At 52.8% G+C, this 16,221-nt stretch overlaps 2 protein-coding genes across 6 annotated transcripts in view; one reads left to right on the top strand and one right to left on the bottom strand.

Moving 5' to 3' along the window:
- TESMIN (testis expressed metallothionein like protein) overlaps positions 1-784 on the top strand; it is a 39,724-nt gene extending 38,940 nt beyond the window's left edge. For all 5 annotated transcript variants that reach the window (XM_070457786.1, XM_070457785.1, XM_070457782.1 and 2 more), the window contains one exon: positions 571-784. In XM_070457786.1, the coding sequence (XP_070313887.1) occupies positions 571-763 (193 nt within the window). In that variant the 3' untranslated portion in view covers positions 764-784. The remainder of the gene's footprint in view (positions 1-570) is intronic.
- A 9,352-nt stretch (positions 785-10,136) lies between these two features.
- Positions 10,137-15,972, bottom strand: GAL (galanin and GMAP prepropeptide). The gene is made up of 6 exons (XM_070457108.1): positions 15,797-15,972; positions 15,461-15,541; positions 14,539-14,593; positions 11,739-11,825; positions 11,376-11,453; positions 10,137-10,378 (listed from the first exon to the last, which is right to left on the bottom strand). The coding sequence occupies exons 2-6, from the start codon at positions 15,539-15,541 to the stop codon at positions 10,308-10,310; spliced, it is 372 nt and encodes a 123-aa protein (XP_070313209.1). The 5' UTR covers positions 15,797-15,972; the 3' UTR covers positions 10,137-10,307.
- Between the last annotated feature and the right edge of the window lie 249 nt (positions 15,973-16,221).

Here is a 16,221-nt window from a genome sequence, read left to right as displayed (position 1 = left end):
GCCCAGTGAGGAAGTGACGGGTCCTGTATGACGTGGTTCAGCTGACTTTCAGAACCGCTTCAGGGATCCAGGGGGTGTTGAGAGGCGCGCTGACAGTGTGCCCCCCAGGAGGCGACTCCTCAGAGCCACTGGGCTCCTGGGGAGGAGGGCCCGGCGCCCAGAGCCCGCTGTGCTGCGGCTGCTTTCCTCAGGCAGACAGACCTGTGCGAGGAGCCCAGACCACGGCTTGTCTTGGCTAAGACTCCTGCTGCTTCAACCCCTGCCCAGCCTGCAGACTTGATGCTGCAGCCCAGGTCTCCAGGCTCCTTTGTGGATCCAAGTTTGAGACAATTTAGAATCTTCAGGGAAAAGGATGTCTAGGAGCTGACAGGCTCATCTGTCCTCTGCATTCTTCTTCTAAAAGCAGTCCTTTATATGGTCACAGGGCATATAATTTCCAGTATTAAGACAACATTAGATTTTACCAGTGGCATTTTTTAAAGTGCTATAACAAGCATGTCCCTGGACTGTGAAAGGTATTTAAAACAGTGGAGTGACTGAACGTGGCCTTCAACTGGTTTGCTCTGACAGGCGGTCGACCTCGTGCATCTCCTGGGAGGTGGTGGAAGCCACATGTGCCTGCTTGCTGGCCCAGGGCGAAGAAGCGGAGAAGGAGCACTGCTCCGAGTGCCTGGCGGAGCAAATGATCCTAGAGGAGTTCGGGAGATGCTTGTCACAGATTCTCCATACTGAGTTTAAATCCAAAGGGCTGAAGATTGAGTAAAGCACAGCATGGTGAAATACAGATACGTGTAGGTTTTGTGTCCGTATTCTGAAGGAAATCTGTAGTTTAGCAAGGTTGTTTTAAGGAGCATGAGGCTGGGTCTGCACCAATAGCTTCATCATTAAGAACAAATTTTCTCTCTGCATCAGGATATTGAGGGGCTACTGAGAGTCTCTAAGGGATTTGGTGACTAAAATCCTGCCCCACTTTTTGAGGAGGTGCATGACCCTACTGTTGTTGTCTGGACCCAAGGAAACAGCGTGGGTTCCTGTAATCCTGAGAGAATGGTCTGCACTAACATTGAGTAATGGAGGGTGGAAGCAGGCCCTGGAGAGAAATACAAGTCCTTTCCTATTGACTTCACCCTCTCCAGGGAATTTTCCTCCTCTGGAGGCTTCTCTGCATGAAAAGCCATAATGATTTTTCCTCTAAATTGTTTAGAAATAAATTCCCCAGATAAGCTGCTAAGGTACAACGTAAAATCTGTAGAGAACTACCAAATACCTTGGAGAATTTCTAAGTGTAAATATTTCCCTGGAGTCTCAGAAATTACTAGTCTCCTCTAGGGTCACCATGAAGTGCAGACAGTGGGGTTGGTTTGATCAGTAGCATTTTGAGTTGTGAGGCTGAAATTATCTAGTTTCTTATATGTTTCCTTTTAAATTTTGGAAAAGCTCTATTATCCAATTAACTTCTCCATAATTACTGTTATAATATTACTATTGTTTGTAAAATATGGTTAAAATAACTAATTTGCAGAAGTCAGCAGGAAAAATAAGTTATTAGGTTGACTCTCTTTTGGTTCTATTGTAAAAACAAAGAGGAATAAAAATTTCAAAATTTCAAAAATTTCAAATTCTTCCATTATTGCAATTAACTTAACAACCGAACATATATTAGTTATGTTTCTGTGTTCCTTAAGAGTGTGGCCCCTTGGAGAATGTTTAAAAAGCTCACTTACAAACACACCACTTAAAGAAGTGGGGTCTTAGGATATGGTCACTGGGCACATCAGTAAGCAAGAAGCCAAGGAGTAAGTTGAGATTTGTAGAGCTGTGTTTGGAACAGCCTAGATCTGATGGGGAACCAAAGGGGGAATTTGTTGTTGTTCAGTCACTTGGTTGTGTCTGACTAGTTTGCAACCCCGTGGACTGCAGCAAGCCAGGCTTCCCTGTCCTTCACTATCTCCCTGAGTTTGCTCAAACTCATGTCCACTGAATTGATGATGCCATCCAAACATCTCATCCTCTGTCACCCCTTCTCCTCCTGCCTTCAATATTTCCCAGCATCAGGGTCTTTTCTAATGAGTCAGTTCTTTGCATCAGGTAGCCAGAGTATTGGAGCTTCAGCTTCAACATCAGTACTTCCAATGAATATTCAGGATTAATTTCCTTTACAACTGACTGGTTTGATCTCCTTGCAGTCCAAGAAACTCTCAAGAGTCTTCTCCGGCACCACTGTTCAAAAGCATCAATTCTTTGGCACTCAGCCTTCTTTATGGTTCAACTCTCACATCCGTACACGACTACTGGAAAACCATAGCTTTGACTATATGAACCTTTGTTGGCAAAGTGATCTCTCTCTTTTTTTAATACACTGCCTAGATTTGTCATAGCTTTTCTTCCAAGGAGCAAGTGTCTTATAATTTCATGGCTGTAGTCACTGTCCACAGTGATTTTGGACCCAAGAAAAAAAGTCTGTCACTGTTTCCAGTTTCCCCATCTATTTGCCATGAAGTGATGGGACTGGATGCCCTGATCTTAGTTTTTTGAATGTTGAGTCTTTAGCCAGCTTTTTCAGTCTCCTCTTTCATCTTCATCAAGAGGCTCTTTACTTTAGTTCCTCTTTGTTTTTTGCCATTAGGGTGATGTCATCTGCATATCTGAGGTTATTGATATTTCTCCCGGCAATCTTGATTCCAGTTTGAGCTTCATCTAGCCCTGCATTTCTCATTACACTTGTGTCTGTGATCCACTTTGAGTTAATTTTTGTGAAGAATATATGGTCTGTGTCTAGGTTCATTTTTCTGCATGTGGATGTGCAGTTGTTCTGGCACCATTTGCTGAAAAGACTATCTTTTCTTTATTGTATTGCCTTTGCTCCTTTGCCACAGATCAGTTGACTATACATAGTTTTTCTTTTTTTTTTTTTCTGTTTTGTTTGCTTGTTTGTCTTTTGGCCATAGCACACAGCTGGTGGGACCTTAGTCCCCCAACCAGGGATCAAACCCCAGGCCCTGGCAGTGAAAGCACCAAGTCCCAACCACTGGACCACCAGGGAATTCCCTGTCAGTTGACTATATTCATGTGGGTATGTTTCTGTCTCTCTATTCTGTTCCATTGATCTGTTTGTTAATTTTCCCCCAAATATCACACTGTCTTGATTGCTATAGCTTTATAGTAAGTCTTAAAGTCGGGTGCTGTCAGTCCTCAAACTTTGTTCTTCTTCAATATCATGTTGGCCATTCTAGGTCTTTTACCTCTTCATGTCACTTTAGAATAAGTTTTTTGACATCCACGAAATAACCTGCTGAGATTTTGATTGGGATTGTGTTGATTCTACAGATCAAGTTGAGAAGAACTGACATCTTAAACACTTTGAGTCTTTCTCTCCAGGAACGTGGAATGTCTATTTAGCTCGTCTTTGATTTTTTAAATGTTTGTTTGACTGTGTTGGGTTTTCCTTGCTGCACAGGCTTTTCTCTGATTGTGGAGAGCACGGCTGCTCTTTAGTTACGGTGTGTGGGCTTCTCGTTGCAGTGGCTTTTCTCACTTCGGTCGCTGCTGCCCCGGGCTCCAGGGCACAGGCTCAATGGTGCAGGCACTTAGTTGCTCCTACCTCTGCTTTATTGACTCTGCTAAAGCCTGTGACCGTGTGGATCACAACAAACTGTGGAGAATTCCTCAAGAGATGGGAACACCAGGCCACTTGACCTGCCTCTTGAGAAATCTGTATGCAGGTCAGGAAGCAACAGTTAGAACTGGACATGGAAAAATAGACTGGTTCCAAATTGGGAAAGGAGTACATCAAGGCTGTATATTGTCACCCTGCTTATTTAACTTATATGCAGAGTACATCATGAGAAACACTGGGCTGGATGAAACACAAGCTAGAATCAAGGTTGCCAGGAGAAATATCAATAACCTCAGATATGCAGATGACACCACCCTCATGGCAGAAAGCAAAGAACTAAAGAGTCTCTTGATGAAAGTGAAAGGGGAGAGCGAAAAAATTGGCTTAAAGCTCAACCTTCAGAAAACTAAGATCAGGGCATCTGGTCCCATCACTTCATGGGTAATAAATGGGGAAACAGTGGAAACAGTGACAGACTTTATTTTGGAGGGGGGGGGGGGCTCCAAAATCACTGCAGATGGTGACTGCAGCCATGAAATTAAGACACTTGCTCCTTGGAAGAAAAGTTATGACCAACCTAGGCAGCATATTACAAAAGCAGAGACATTACTTTGACAACAAAAGTCCGTCTAGTCAAAGCTATGGTTTTTCCAGTAGTCATGTGTGGATGTGAGAATTGGACTATAAAGAAAGCTGAGCACCGAAGAATTGATGCTTTTGCACTGTGGTGTTGGAGATGACTCTTGAGAGTCCCTTGGACAGCAAGGAGATCCAACCAGTCCATCCTAAAGGAAATCAGTCCTGAATATTCATTGGAAGGACTGATGCTGAAGCTGAAACTCCAATATTTTGGCCACCTGATGCAAAGAACTGACTCATTGGAAAAGACCCTGGTGCTGGGAAATATTGAAGGCAGGAGGAGAAGGGGATGACAGAGGATGAGATGGTTGGGTGGCATCACCAACTCAATGGACATGAGTTTGAGGAAACTCCTGGAGTTGGTGATGGACAGGGAGGCCTCGCGTGCTGCGGTCCATGAAGTCACAAAGAATGGGACACAACTGAGCGACTGAACCAAACTGAACCACATGTGGGATCTTCCTGGGCTAGAGATAGAACCAGTGTCCCATGTATTGCAAGGAGGATTCTTAACCACTGGACCACCACAGAAGCCCCTCATGTAGATCTTGTACATGTTTTGTTAGATTTATACCTAAGTATTTTATTTTGGGAGTGCTAAGCTAAGTGGTATTGTGTTTTTAATTTCAAATTCCGCTTGTTCATTAGTGCTATATGGGAAAGAGATTAACTTCTGTATATTAACCTTGTATCCTGCAACCTTGCTATAATTAATTCTTTCTGTCCGAGGAGTTTGGGGACTGATTTTTAACAGAGTCAATTGTGTCATCTTTGAACAAAGGAAGTTTTATTTCTTCCATCTCAATCTGTATATTTTTGTATTAGTTGGAACTTCCAGTATGGTGTTGAAAGGTGGTAATGAGAGGGGACATCCTTGTCTTGTTCCTCATCTTAGTGGGAAAGTTTCTAATTTCTCACTGTTAAGTATAATGTGGTAAAGAACCAGCCTGCCAGTGCAGGAGACTTAAGAGATGCAGGTTTGATCCTTGGAGGAGGTCATGGCAATCCACTCCAGTTTTCTTGCCTGAGGAGCCTGGCAGGCTAGAGTCCATAGGGTTACAAAGAGTCGGAGATGACTGAAGCGACTTAGCACGCATGCATGTAGGATTTTTGTTAGATATTCTTTATCAAGCTGTAGATATATTGATTCATTGTTTACCAAAGGCTTATTATTTTTTAAATCATCTACAGGTATTGGATTTTGTCACATGTCTTTTCTGCATCTACTGATAAGATCCTGAGATTTTTCTTCTTTAGCCTATTTATGCGATGGATCGCATTAAAATTTTTCTTTTTTTGGCTATGCCGGTCGTTCGTGGCTATTCTCACTGCGGCAAGCAGGAGCCACTCTTCCCCAGGGTGCTCAGGCTTCTCGCCGCAGGAGCTTCTCCTGCTGCCGAGCGTGGGCTCTAGGGTGCTCGGGCCTCGGTAGTTCCGGCTCTCGGGCTCCAGAGCGCCGGCCCAGCAGTGACGCGTGGCTCAGCTGCTCCTCGGCACGCAGGGCCCCTCTGCAACAGGGACTGGGCCTGTGTCCCCTGCACTGAACGACCAGGAAGATCTTACCTTCACTGACTTTTGATTGTTGACCAGACTTACATACGGAGGTTAAATCCCACTTAGTTGTGGTGTATAATTTTTTATACTCAATCGGATTTGACTTGCAATACTTTGTTGAGGATTTTGGCATTTATGTTCGTCAGAGATATTGGTCTGTAGTTTTTGGGTAGTGTTTTTGTGTATACGTGTCTTTTTTAGGGTAGCATTGCACTCACAGGATGAGTTAGAATGAGTTAGGAAGTATTCCCTCAGCTTCTGTGTCCCAGAAGGGATAGGAAAGAATTGGAATGATTTTTTCCTTAAATATTTAGTAGATTTCACCAGTGAACATACCAAGGCCCCAAAATATATTTTAGTAGCTTCTTTAAAATTTAAACATTTCATTTTAAGATAATTGTGATTTATACACAATTGTAAGAAGTGAATATGTACCCTTTATCTAGTCTTCCCTAGTGGGAACATCTTGCAAAACTGTAGTACAGTATCACAGCCAGGATGATGACATTGACACAGTCAAGATGCAGAATTCTGTCACCTCAAGGCCCCCTCAAGTCACTCTCTGTATTCACACCCACCTCCCTCCTACTCCCATCCCCTCCCAAACCTTGGCAACCACTAGTATGTTCTCCATTTCTGTACTTTAGTCACTTCAAGAACGTTATATAAGTGGAGTCATGCAATATGAAACTCAGAAGAATTCTCTAGAGATGCACCAGGTTGTTGTGAGTCGTAATAATCTGTTCCTTTTCATTGCTCAGTAGTAGGCATGGGTGACGAGAGTATAACCCATTGAAGGATAGCTGAGCTGTTTCTAGTTTGGGGCTGTTACGAATAAACTACTGTGAATATTTGTGTGTGAGTTCTTGTGTAAAGGTAAGCCTTCATTTGTCTGGGGTAAATGCTTGGGAGTGCAATGGTTGGGTTGGATGGTTGTGGCATGTTTGATTTTTAAAGACGTGATCAGCTTTCTTCCCGAGCAGCTGAATCATACTACATTTTCAGCAGCGGTGTCTGAGCCATCCACTTTCTCTGCATCCTTACCAGCAGTCGGCGCTGTCACTGTTCCTTCAGCCGTTCTAATGGGTATTTAGTGACACTTGGTTGTGGTTTTGATGTGCAGCCCCCTAAACATTAGTTATGCTGAACATCTCTTCAGGTGCTTTTTTTCCATCTCTGTAAGCTATTCAGTGAAGCGTCTGTTCATGTATTGTGCTCACTTTAACTGGATTTCTAGTTGAGCTTTGAGAGTCCTTTATATGCATTAGAAAACAGCCCTTGGTGGGATATGTGGTTTGCAAATATTTTCTCCCCATCCTTACCTTGTTTTCATGCTCTTTCTTGATGAGCACTGTGTTGTCTGTGTATCGATTCAGGGACAGTTGACCTCTTCCCTCTGCTGAGGAGGCAAGAAGGGACCAGGTCTCCACACTGTGTCATCCCTGGGCCCTGATTTGCCTGCTGACTTTGAGTCTCCTGGTGTTTGTTTTATGTATAATGTCCAGGGCTTTTCACTGTACTGAGAGGAGAATGAGAGAAAATACACCTACTTTCAAAAGCACAAGTCAGCAAATATCACATTTTAAGCTTAGATCAGAGGTGGTCAAGCTTTCTGCTTTCTAGAGCCTTCTTTGTTGTTACCACAGATAAAATAGGGTTAAATCCAGACTTTAAAATGGACCACTAGTATCTATCTATTTTTTGCAATGTGTTAAAAACAAAAGTTGAGTTATATGTTAGACGTTATGAGCTGCGATTCTTGTCATCTTTCTGAGACTTCACCGCCCTACCCCGAGGCCTGCCTTAGCCTCCCAGTACCTCTCTCGCCCCCTCTCAGGCATCACCTTCTCCTCCGCTTTCTCCTCCCTCCTGGAGGCGCTCCCCAGGGAGGCAGGCTCGCCCTTCCTCCGCCTGGTCTCCCTCTCGGCCTCCTCACCCCACGCCGAGTGCGGCCGAGCAGCGTGGCTCTGGGCAGATGGTGGGGAGGCCCCGTCCTTGGCCTTGGATCGCAGCCCTCAGCGTTCATGACCGCTCCTGGCGGGATAGACAATCTCGCGGAAAATTTCCCCACGCTCGCCTCTTCCACCTCGCAGCTGGGCCCCTGGGTGGCTCTCAGGTCTGTCTGTAAATTCTCCACTTCCTCTGAGGTCTGGTGAACTCTTCTCCTTGGAAATACTGGCCACGATTGGCAACTGATTTACCAGGCATGGCCATGGCCAGCTCCAGCCACGTTCTCTCCGGGAAGTGAAGCGTCTCCTCCACAGCCTTCCTCCGAGCAGGGCCATCGCTGTGACCGGCCGATGGCACACAGCCGCTCCCCGCCCCTCGCCTCTCGCTGCCACCGTCTCTCCCACTCCGTTTACACCTAAACGGAGGAAGAGGTTTGGAGCAGGTGGGGCGGAGGGGCTGAGGTTGCGGAGCCCGTCCGGAGCCCACGCGGCTGCAGCTGCACGGAGGCCTGAGAGGCTCTCCTGCCCACCAGGTGCGATGCTGCGAGCCAGGGCGTGGCCCCGGCTCACCTCTGTTCCTCCGGCAAGGGCGGTTTCCCGCGGCAGTTCCAGCGTGCTGAGGAGAGACGGCCGCAGACAGAACTCTGACCGGGGCAGCGCCACACTCGCTGGGCCTGCACACAGCCCTGCTCGGGGAGAATGAACAGGGAGGCGTCCTGGAGGAGGCCAGCAGAGAGCGGGACCGTGTGGGGCGTGTAGGGGTTCACCAGGCACCGATAGGGAGGCGTGCAGAGGTTCTAGGTGAGCGAGGCTGGGCCAGGGGCTGCAGCTGGCGGGATCCGGGGCTCGGGCACAAGGAGGCCAGCAGAGCAGGCTGGGTGGCGCCCAGTGTGGACGGAAGGGGGCACGGCCAGAGGCAGGGCGGGCAGACTGCAGGCGGGTGCGGGGGCAGCGTGAATGAGGTGTCTGGTGTCCGGCAGCCGCTGATGCCGGGCGCTTGTGAGGCGTTCAGGCTCTGCGCATCTGGTCCTCCTGAGTCAGCGCTCTGGGCAGGGGCCTGGCTCCCCAACTCTGACAGGGCTGCTGGGGATGCTGGGGCCCCCGCGAGTCTGGGGGAATTAGAGCCACACAGAAGAGGAAGCTGAGGACGGTGCGGGCGGGAGGCGGAGGGCCTGGCGCCTGTGGGACCGCGGGTGGCGCTCCTGCAGCCTGAGCGGGGACGGCCCACCCGGGCGTGCGCGGGGCTCCTGCCAGGAGGAAGGGTGGCTGGGGGCAGGAGGAGAGTTCTGTGGGTCACAAGGCGGGGAGGCCGGGCTGCGCTCCCACCAGCGGGCCTCGGAGCACAACCAGTGTCTCCTTCTTCCTGGAAGCGGGTGGTCAGCGCCACGCTTGGCCGCGTACTGCGGTCACCTGGGGAGCATGGGGACAGGGTGGGCACCGGACTGACTCAGGGGTCTGCGGGCCACCCGGGCCCCAGGGGTGAGAGGCGCTGCTGGGGCGGAGATCGCGGGAAGACCACCCCGCTTCCTCCTCGGGTCTGCCCGGGCTCCTGAGAAAGAGCCCGCGAGCCGTCACTGAACGACTGTCTGGCTTCTCGTCTCACCTGTTTCCTTTCTGGGTCTTCAGTAGGAAGACCGAGATTTCTACCCTTAGTCCCCATGTGCTGTCCTTAACTCAGCATTAACCCGGCACATCCCTGATCCAAAGGAACGTTAGTTTCTCCGACAGTTACCTCCTAACCCAGCCACGTTTAATGCTCTGTGTTAATCCCCACCTCACCGCGGCCCCCGCGCTGCTGTTCCTCACCACGCTTCACCTTCACGAGCCCCTCAGTCCACCTTCACTTCACTCCTCATCCCTCAAGCTCAGGGTTGCTTTAGGCCATTTCCCCCCATCAGCTCCATGAGGCCAGGGTTCGGTCTGCCTGTGGTTTTGTCACAGAAACAAACTTACCTTCACAGTTATCTTTGACTCAGCTTCATGTTAAGACAACTTTGTTCCCTAAGCATGAGTGACAAGAATAGGTTTCCCACAAGTGCTCGGGGCTGGTGCCCTGGGAAGACCCAGAGGGACGGGATGGGGAGGGAGGCGGAAGGGGGGTCGGGATGGGGAACGCATGTACACCCATGGCTGATTCATGTCAGTGTATGGCAAAAACCACCACAATACTGCAAAGTAATTAGTCTCCAACTAATAAAAGTAAATGAAAAAAAAAAAGAATAGGTGTCTCAGAGATACTCTAGATGGTGGAATTTGAGGGTAAAGGTTTTATCTAATACCCATGATTATAAACAACCATCACCCTTTAAAAACACACTGGTGGCAGTGGTGACAAGACAGACACCTGGAAGAAAATGATCATCACAAGCCATTGCTGGTTTGTTTTTTTTTTTATTTTGCCACTCAAACTTATGACCAAGGGGGAAAATTCTGAAACGGTAAGAACACAGCTTCAGGGCAGCGGGGACGGGGTGGTTGCCACACGATCGGCATCCTCTTCAAGCACGACCGCGAAAGACAACGGGGAGCCCGACACCCCGGGAGCCTGCTCAGGACAGCTCGGCGTCTTCTGCGGACTCTGCCGTGGGGAGACCAGGCAGGCGCTCCAGGGCCCCGGCGTCTGCAGGGGGAGGGGCCACACTCAGATTCCCCCGCATCAACCCCGGAATCAGGCACGCGTCACACTTAACCCCCACACTGGGTATGCATTTAGGTGATAAAAACCAGTGTCCCCTAAGGAAAGGAGTTCCACGTTGCAACATTCCAAGCAGAACAGATAAACCCGTAAGGGTCAGTCTGCCCTTGCTGGAGAAGTCACCAGTTTTCTCCACAGAGTATCCCCAGAGGCTCCACTGGGCTCTTGGTTCTGAGGTTTCTAAGTCCTTCTCCCGCAGTCCCACTGCCCATGGATGGTTCTGAGGGAACCGCAAGCTTAAATCTCCCCCCAACCCCTCCCCTGCTAAGCCCCCCACTAAAGGCCGTGGAGCCTGAGAGCAAGTGGATCAAGACTGAACCCAGAAATCTTCTTAACTCTTCCAACCATACAAAACTGTGACAACCCTGGTGTCTCCCTTGGAGCCTCGGAGTGGCCCGCGTCCCGCTGTGTCCCCAGGCCACCTCCCAGCGGGGACCTCTCAGAGCCCCTTCCACAGGGCGGCTTTGATTAAGGCCAGACTCTCACTGGGGCATAAGCGGCAGTCACGAGCACAGACGTGCTGAGGTCGGATGCGCCACGGGGAGGACCCCCTTGTCTGCAGTGTCCACGGAAGAGCCTAGGTTCCAGGCCGCAAAGCTGTGGGGGTCAAACGCAGCCTGCCCCCCAGAAGACTGCAGGGGGTGAAAGTGCAACCAGGACCCTGGGCTCCAGGCGGTCTGCGGAGAGCCTGGCCGTGTGCAGTGACCGTGGCCCCACGGGGAGGGCCACGTCCGGGAGTCTGGGTCGGCAGCGTGAATGAACCTGGCCCCCCTGCAGCTGGTCCCAGCCCTGGCCTTGTCACCCCTCCGCCAGCGTGACCAGGTGTGAGGTGGACCTGGCTCCTCCCCGGGAGAAGGCCATGGAATCCTTTCTCCACAGGCTTCCAAGAGGTGGGGTTTCCCCTTGGTGGTACTTCACGTACCTTTGAGATGCAAGAAAGTCAGAAACTCCATTATCGTGCGCACGACGTCGTTCTCCGCCAGCGGTCTGTCAAAGCTTCCTGGAAACCAGAGGGGGCAGTGTTGACGACCGTGGTGCCCGTCCTAGACCTGGGCACCTGGGGGCATCACCAGGATGCCCTTCCCTCCCTCCAGAGCCTTGTTTAGCGCAGGGGAGGCCCTGAGACCCTGTGGCTGCCCCAGGATCTCACTCTCAGGTTTGGGGCGCCTCGTTCTGGCGACTGACAGATCTTGCTGGGCCCAACTCAGGCTCGGCTGTGGACCCAGGGTGGCAAGAGACCAATACCCCTGGTGCCCTGCGTGCCCTGGGATCAAAGTCCTCTCACCTGGCCTGGCTTCGTCTTCAGGCTTGAGCTCCCGCTTGCCGGCGAGGCCATGCTTGTCAAGAAATGACCTGTGGTTGTTGATGGCATCTGTCGGCAAGTCAGAGAGGAAGGCCCCTGAGTGCTGTCGCCATGACAGGACACACTGCTGCGTTCCACCCCCACGCAACACAACCAGACTGCACAAACCGAGCCAGCCAGGGGCGCCGGGGCAGAGGGGGGCTGTTCTCCGGGAACCAGAGGAGAGGACTCGCGCCAGCGCCAGGCACCGCTCTCACCCAGGGGCAGCGGGCCCTCAGAGCCGGGGGGAGCCGCCAGTCTGGAAGCGGCCAGCATCTGGCTAGTGGAGGGCACGGGCTCCAGGCCTGGTCAGCGGGGGTGTGCCGACGGCGCCCCGGGGGGGGCTGGCATTTGAACTGGGTGCCTCCCCGGCAGAGGACAGGGGCTGGGGTCCTATGTCCCTGAAAACAGGGGCAGGTGGAGCCACAGGCTTTGCCCTTCTGATGAAAGCAGACTTTATCTCACTAAGACCACTGGCTGCCGTGAGGGAGGCGGACTGGAGCCAGGGAGAGAGTCAGGAGGAGGAGGAGGGAGGGGGTGAGAAGGAAGGAGGGAGGTGGAGTGTGTGCGTGTGTGAGCATGTGTGTGTGCGTGTGTCTACACGTGCGTGTGTGTGCACATGCATGCATGCTGGCTGGAGTGAAAAGCGGGAATGGAGATTGCGAGCAGAGAGATCCCCTAAAAAGTACTGGACAGAGTTCCCTGGTAGGCCAGTGGTTAGGACTTTGCAGTTTCACGGCTGAAAGCCCGGGTTCAATCTCTGGTCGGGAAACTCAGATCTCATAAACTGCAGAGTGTGGCCAAAAAGATAAAGTACAATAAAAAGAACTGGAAAGAATGAATGAGGACTCTGCGCCAAGCGGCCTGCAGTGAAGGGAAGGACCTGACCTGGGGCTCTTCGGGGTAAAGGAGAAGACCTGGGCCATGGTTTCTGGCTGCCGGGCCTGATGCACCAGATCGCCTCCAAGCCTGGGCAAGAGCGAACTGATTCATCTTCCCACAGGCAGAGTCCTCGGCCTTCAGCGTGGAGGGATGACAAACACCCGGTGCTTCAGGAGGCCGCTGGCTGCCTCCAGGCTCAGACCGTCCTCGGCAGCAAGCACAGTCTCGGGTTGCCGTTTTCTACGCTGACGACAGAAGCCGGGAGCACAGTGTGAAGTCGTAAGGGATTCTCACAAACAGCTAGTCTAGGTGGACAGCTTCTGCTGATCCAACTTGATGGTGAAAAACAGCTTATTTTCTGAATCAGGATTTTCTGGCTTGTGGGATGTTAGCTCCTCAGCCAGGGACCAAACCCGGGGCACCGGCAGTGAAGGCGTGGCGTCCTAACCACCGGGCAACCAGGGGAGTCCCCAGATGCCCTTGATAAATACACTTTCAACACGGGCGCCTCCTTTCTTTGGGGCCAGAAGCACCAGAGATGAGGGGCTTTCTTGGGAGGAAGGGACTCCGAGCTGCAGAGAGCTCAGGGAAACCCGCGAGTCGGTGTCCGCAGGCAAGAGCACCCCACCCACAGCGCCCAGGCCCCCGGGGACTGGCCGCTGCTTTCGCTCCGAGGCCAGAGGTGCCCAGGGGACCCTGCCTGTGGCCCCATCTTGTTTTCATTTCTGTCTCTGCGTTTCTCAAAGCCCAGCTCTCAGGGACCCTGCAGGTGACCAGATAACCAACCACGTGCAGTGGAAGAAGCGTCTGTACTTAAACTCGGGGGTTAAAAACTAAAAGCGGCTTCCCAGGGTCGCTTAAATGGGGACGGCTCTTCCCAATGACTCTGGAAGGATTGGGACATGAGCTATCTGCTGTTTGCCTCCTTTCCTGTGGGAAAACAGGAAATAAACAGAGGAGGATTTTCTTCAAGGCTGATGGCTGTCCCCAACGAAACCATGCCTGCAAATCTGAAAGAAAGGGCGGGTTGGGATGGGAAGTGAAAGGTCTCCCTTCACCCCTCCTTGAGGACAAAACCTAAAAGGATCACTGCGGACAGGAGACTTGCAGGAAGCCGAGTGGGGGCGGGTGGGCAAGGGGTCCGGAGTGTCCCCTTGAGCGCCTGGAGGCAAGCCACTTCCCACCTCTGCCGCTTCCCGCGCCCACTGAGGAATTCCACGGCAGCGAGCCGGTCACTGAGCCCGGGGGTCCGTGTGCTTGCCCATAAACGCAGCAATCGAACTGGGGGTCTCCGAAGGCCCCCACGAGTTTACTCTCACTGGAGTCTGCATCCTGAATGGAGTCAAATTACTCACACCAAGTGCAGACGACTCACATCAAAGACAAGAGCCCGAGGGTCAGTCACCCCGCAGGACGGCTCCAGGAACAGATTCGGAGTAGAAAGAGAACCCTCGACATTCAGTCTTGGCCTCTTCAGGTCAAGGAATGGATGGGAGCGTTCAGGGAGAGACAGAGGGACCCGAGAGAGGGCCCAGAACAGAGCCCCAAGGAGCGTCTGCCTTCCGAGATGCTCACCCGGGAAGGCCTGAACAGGGGCTGAGGCTGGGAATCCCAGAGGAAGGCGAGGCCTCGGAAGGGCCTGGGTCTATCCCTTCAGTTAAACCTACAGAGAAACCCACCCTGCCTGAAAGTCTCAGGGAAAACTCCCCTGCGTCCCTTTATCTGACTCGCAGTGGAATATCAAGGGCTCGGAGCAATGACAGGCGATCCCCACATTTCAGGAAGAGCAGGGTCAGCACCAAGGCTGCAGCCAGCTCGACCAGAGCAAATTTGCCAGAGATGCCGGCCCGGCCTCACTCACGTGGTCCGAGAAGGTAGCCAGCACTGTTCAGGGTCCAGCCTCTCTTCTCCTTCACCTTAAATGGGAGGGCAGAGGTCAGAGGGCAAGCATCCTGCCTGGTACAGCCTGTGACGGCTCAAAGAAGCCCCCAGCGGCAGCTTCTGATCCTATGAGCCACCACGGCAGCCTATGAAGTTAGCATCTATTTCAAATAGCCACCCGGCTTCAACGACAAAGACACTTGACTCTTTCATAGAATAAGCTAAGAGTTGCAAACTGTTAAAAAGCAAGAGCTTTAAATGAAATTAGAAAGACATTAAGTGAAATTCACCCAGACTTTCCAGGCAGGATACAGGAATTAGAATAATGCGTGTACTTTGGGAAACTGCAAGACATTCCAGACTTGCACCCCAGTAAGCTATGCTCCACAGGAAAACAGCACTACCTGCGTTAGCAAAGAATTCCTTTAGAGTTACAGACTCAGAGTGCACCCACTGGCTTTTAAATGATGCTGAAGACACGTGTTGATAAAACCAGTTGGCAAACGGGGTAACTGACGCTCTACTGAACTTAACCAAATGGGGTTAACCCCTCACTAGTCTGAGGCGCTAACCTCCGGGTTCGCAGGGTCCACACTTAGTGGCCCACAGCCAGGGGCTCTTTGTACTGGGAGAGGCGGCTGTCTGGAGCATCTCCTCGGAAACCCCCGCCGCCGCCGATCTGCTCCGAGGACTGGCCCCTCCCCACCGTGCCCACCCCCCCCCCCCCGACTTCCGACGCCCCCACACCCCCTCCCACCCGCAGGCAGAATCGATGGCTCTCTCTGTTCCCGGCATAAGGAACTCACCCCACTCCCCACCCCGGTCTGGTTCTGATGAGGTCGCCCCCCTTTGCCGAGAAGGAGACTCGGCTTGGGGGGCGTTTGCCCCCGCCTTGCGCTTACCGGTGACCCGAGGCCCAGGGTGGCTGAAAGGGCCGCGGCGAGGAGCAGGGAGGCGAGCAGGAGGACGGAGCCTCTGGGCATCTGCAAGGGAAAGCGCGGTGGGCGGCGGCGCGGGGAGACCGGCCTCCCTCCCCAGGGCGCATGTCGGGTGGGGGCTCGGGACCCCCGCCCACCCCTGCGGGTGCGGGAGGGGCAGCCAGGAGCCAGGGTGCCCAGGAGAGAGCCCGGCCAGGGGCGGAGGCGACGCGCCGGCCCCGGGGAAGGTCCACCGGCAGGCGGGCGCTGTGGAGAGGGGAACGCGGAGGAAAAAGTGGGGTGAGCTCGGGGGCGCGGTACCTTGAGCGGGGCCCGGAGGGTCGGGGGATGTCTGTGGGTCCTGGGGTGTCTACAGGTCCTGGGGTGTCGGCGGGGCCGTGCGTCCGTCGAGTCGGGTGGGGCAGGGCCGGGGACGCTCACCGCATGGCGCGGCCTCGGGGACGCAGAGGCTGGAAGCGCAGGGCGGCCGGGCTCCCTCGACGTGTCCGCGCCGGGAGCCGCCGCCGCCGCCGCTATTTATGCGGTGCATCCGGGAGCCGCTCCGCCGCGTCACCGGCTCCGCTCCCGCCTCCCGCGCCCTCGCCGGCCCGAGTGGGCGGGAGTGACCGGAACTCAGTCCCAGGGGCCCTCGGAGCGCCCGCGGGGCGGGAGGGGCGCGCAGTAGTCCTGCCTTGCAGATGGGGCTGGCGGGGACGGCGAGAAGACCCCCGCACCCGGCGAGAGAG

The sequence above is a fragment of the Odocoileus virginianus genome, chromosome 28 (assembly GCF_023699985.2).
Source record: "Odocoileus virginianus isolate 20LAN1187 ecotype Illinois chromosome 28, Ovbor_1.2, whole genome shotgun sequence".
NCBI classification, from domain to species: Eukaryota; Metazoa; Chordata; class Mammalia; order Artiodactyla; family Cervidae; genus Odocoileus; species Odocoileus virginianus.
The sequence above is the reverse complement of the archived record's forward strand: the minus strand, read 5'-3'. Positions and strand labels throughout refer to the sequence as shown.

Excerpts from the sequence above, each read along its gene's own strand:
- GAL (XM_070457108.1), bottom strand. The coding sequence starts at position 15,541 with ATGCCCAGAGGCTCCGTCCTCCTGCTCGCCTCCCTGCTCCTCGCCGCG. Across the intron at positions 14,594-15,460 it reads CCCTGGGCCTCGGGTCACCG|GTGAAGGAGAAGAGAGGCTG; the intron begins GTAAGCGCAAGG and ends CTCCCATTTAAG. Across the intron at positions 10,379-11,375 it reads GACTTTCTTGCATCTCAAAG|ACGCCGGGGCCCTGGAGCGC; the intron begins GTACGTGAAGTA and ends CTCCCCCTGCAG.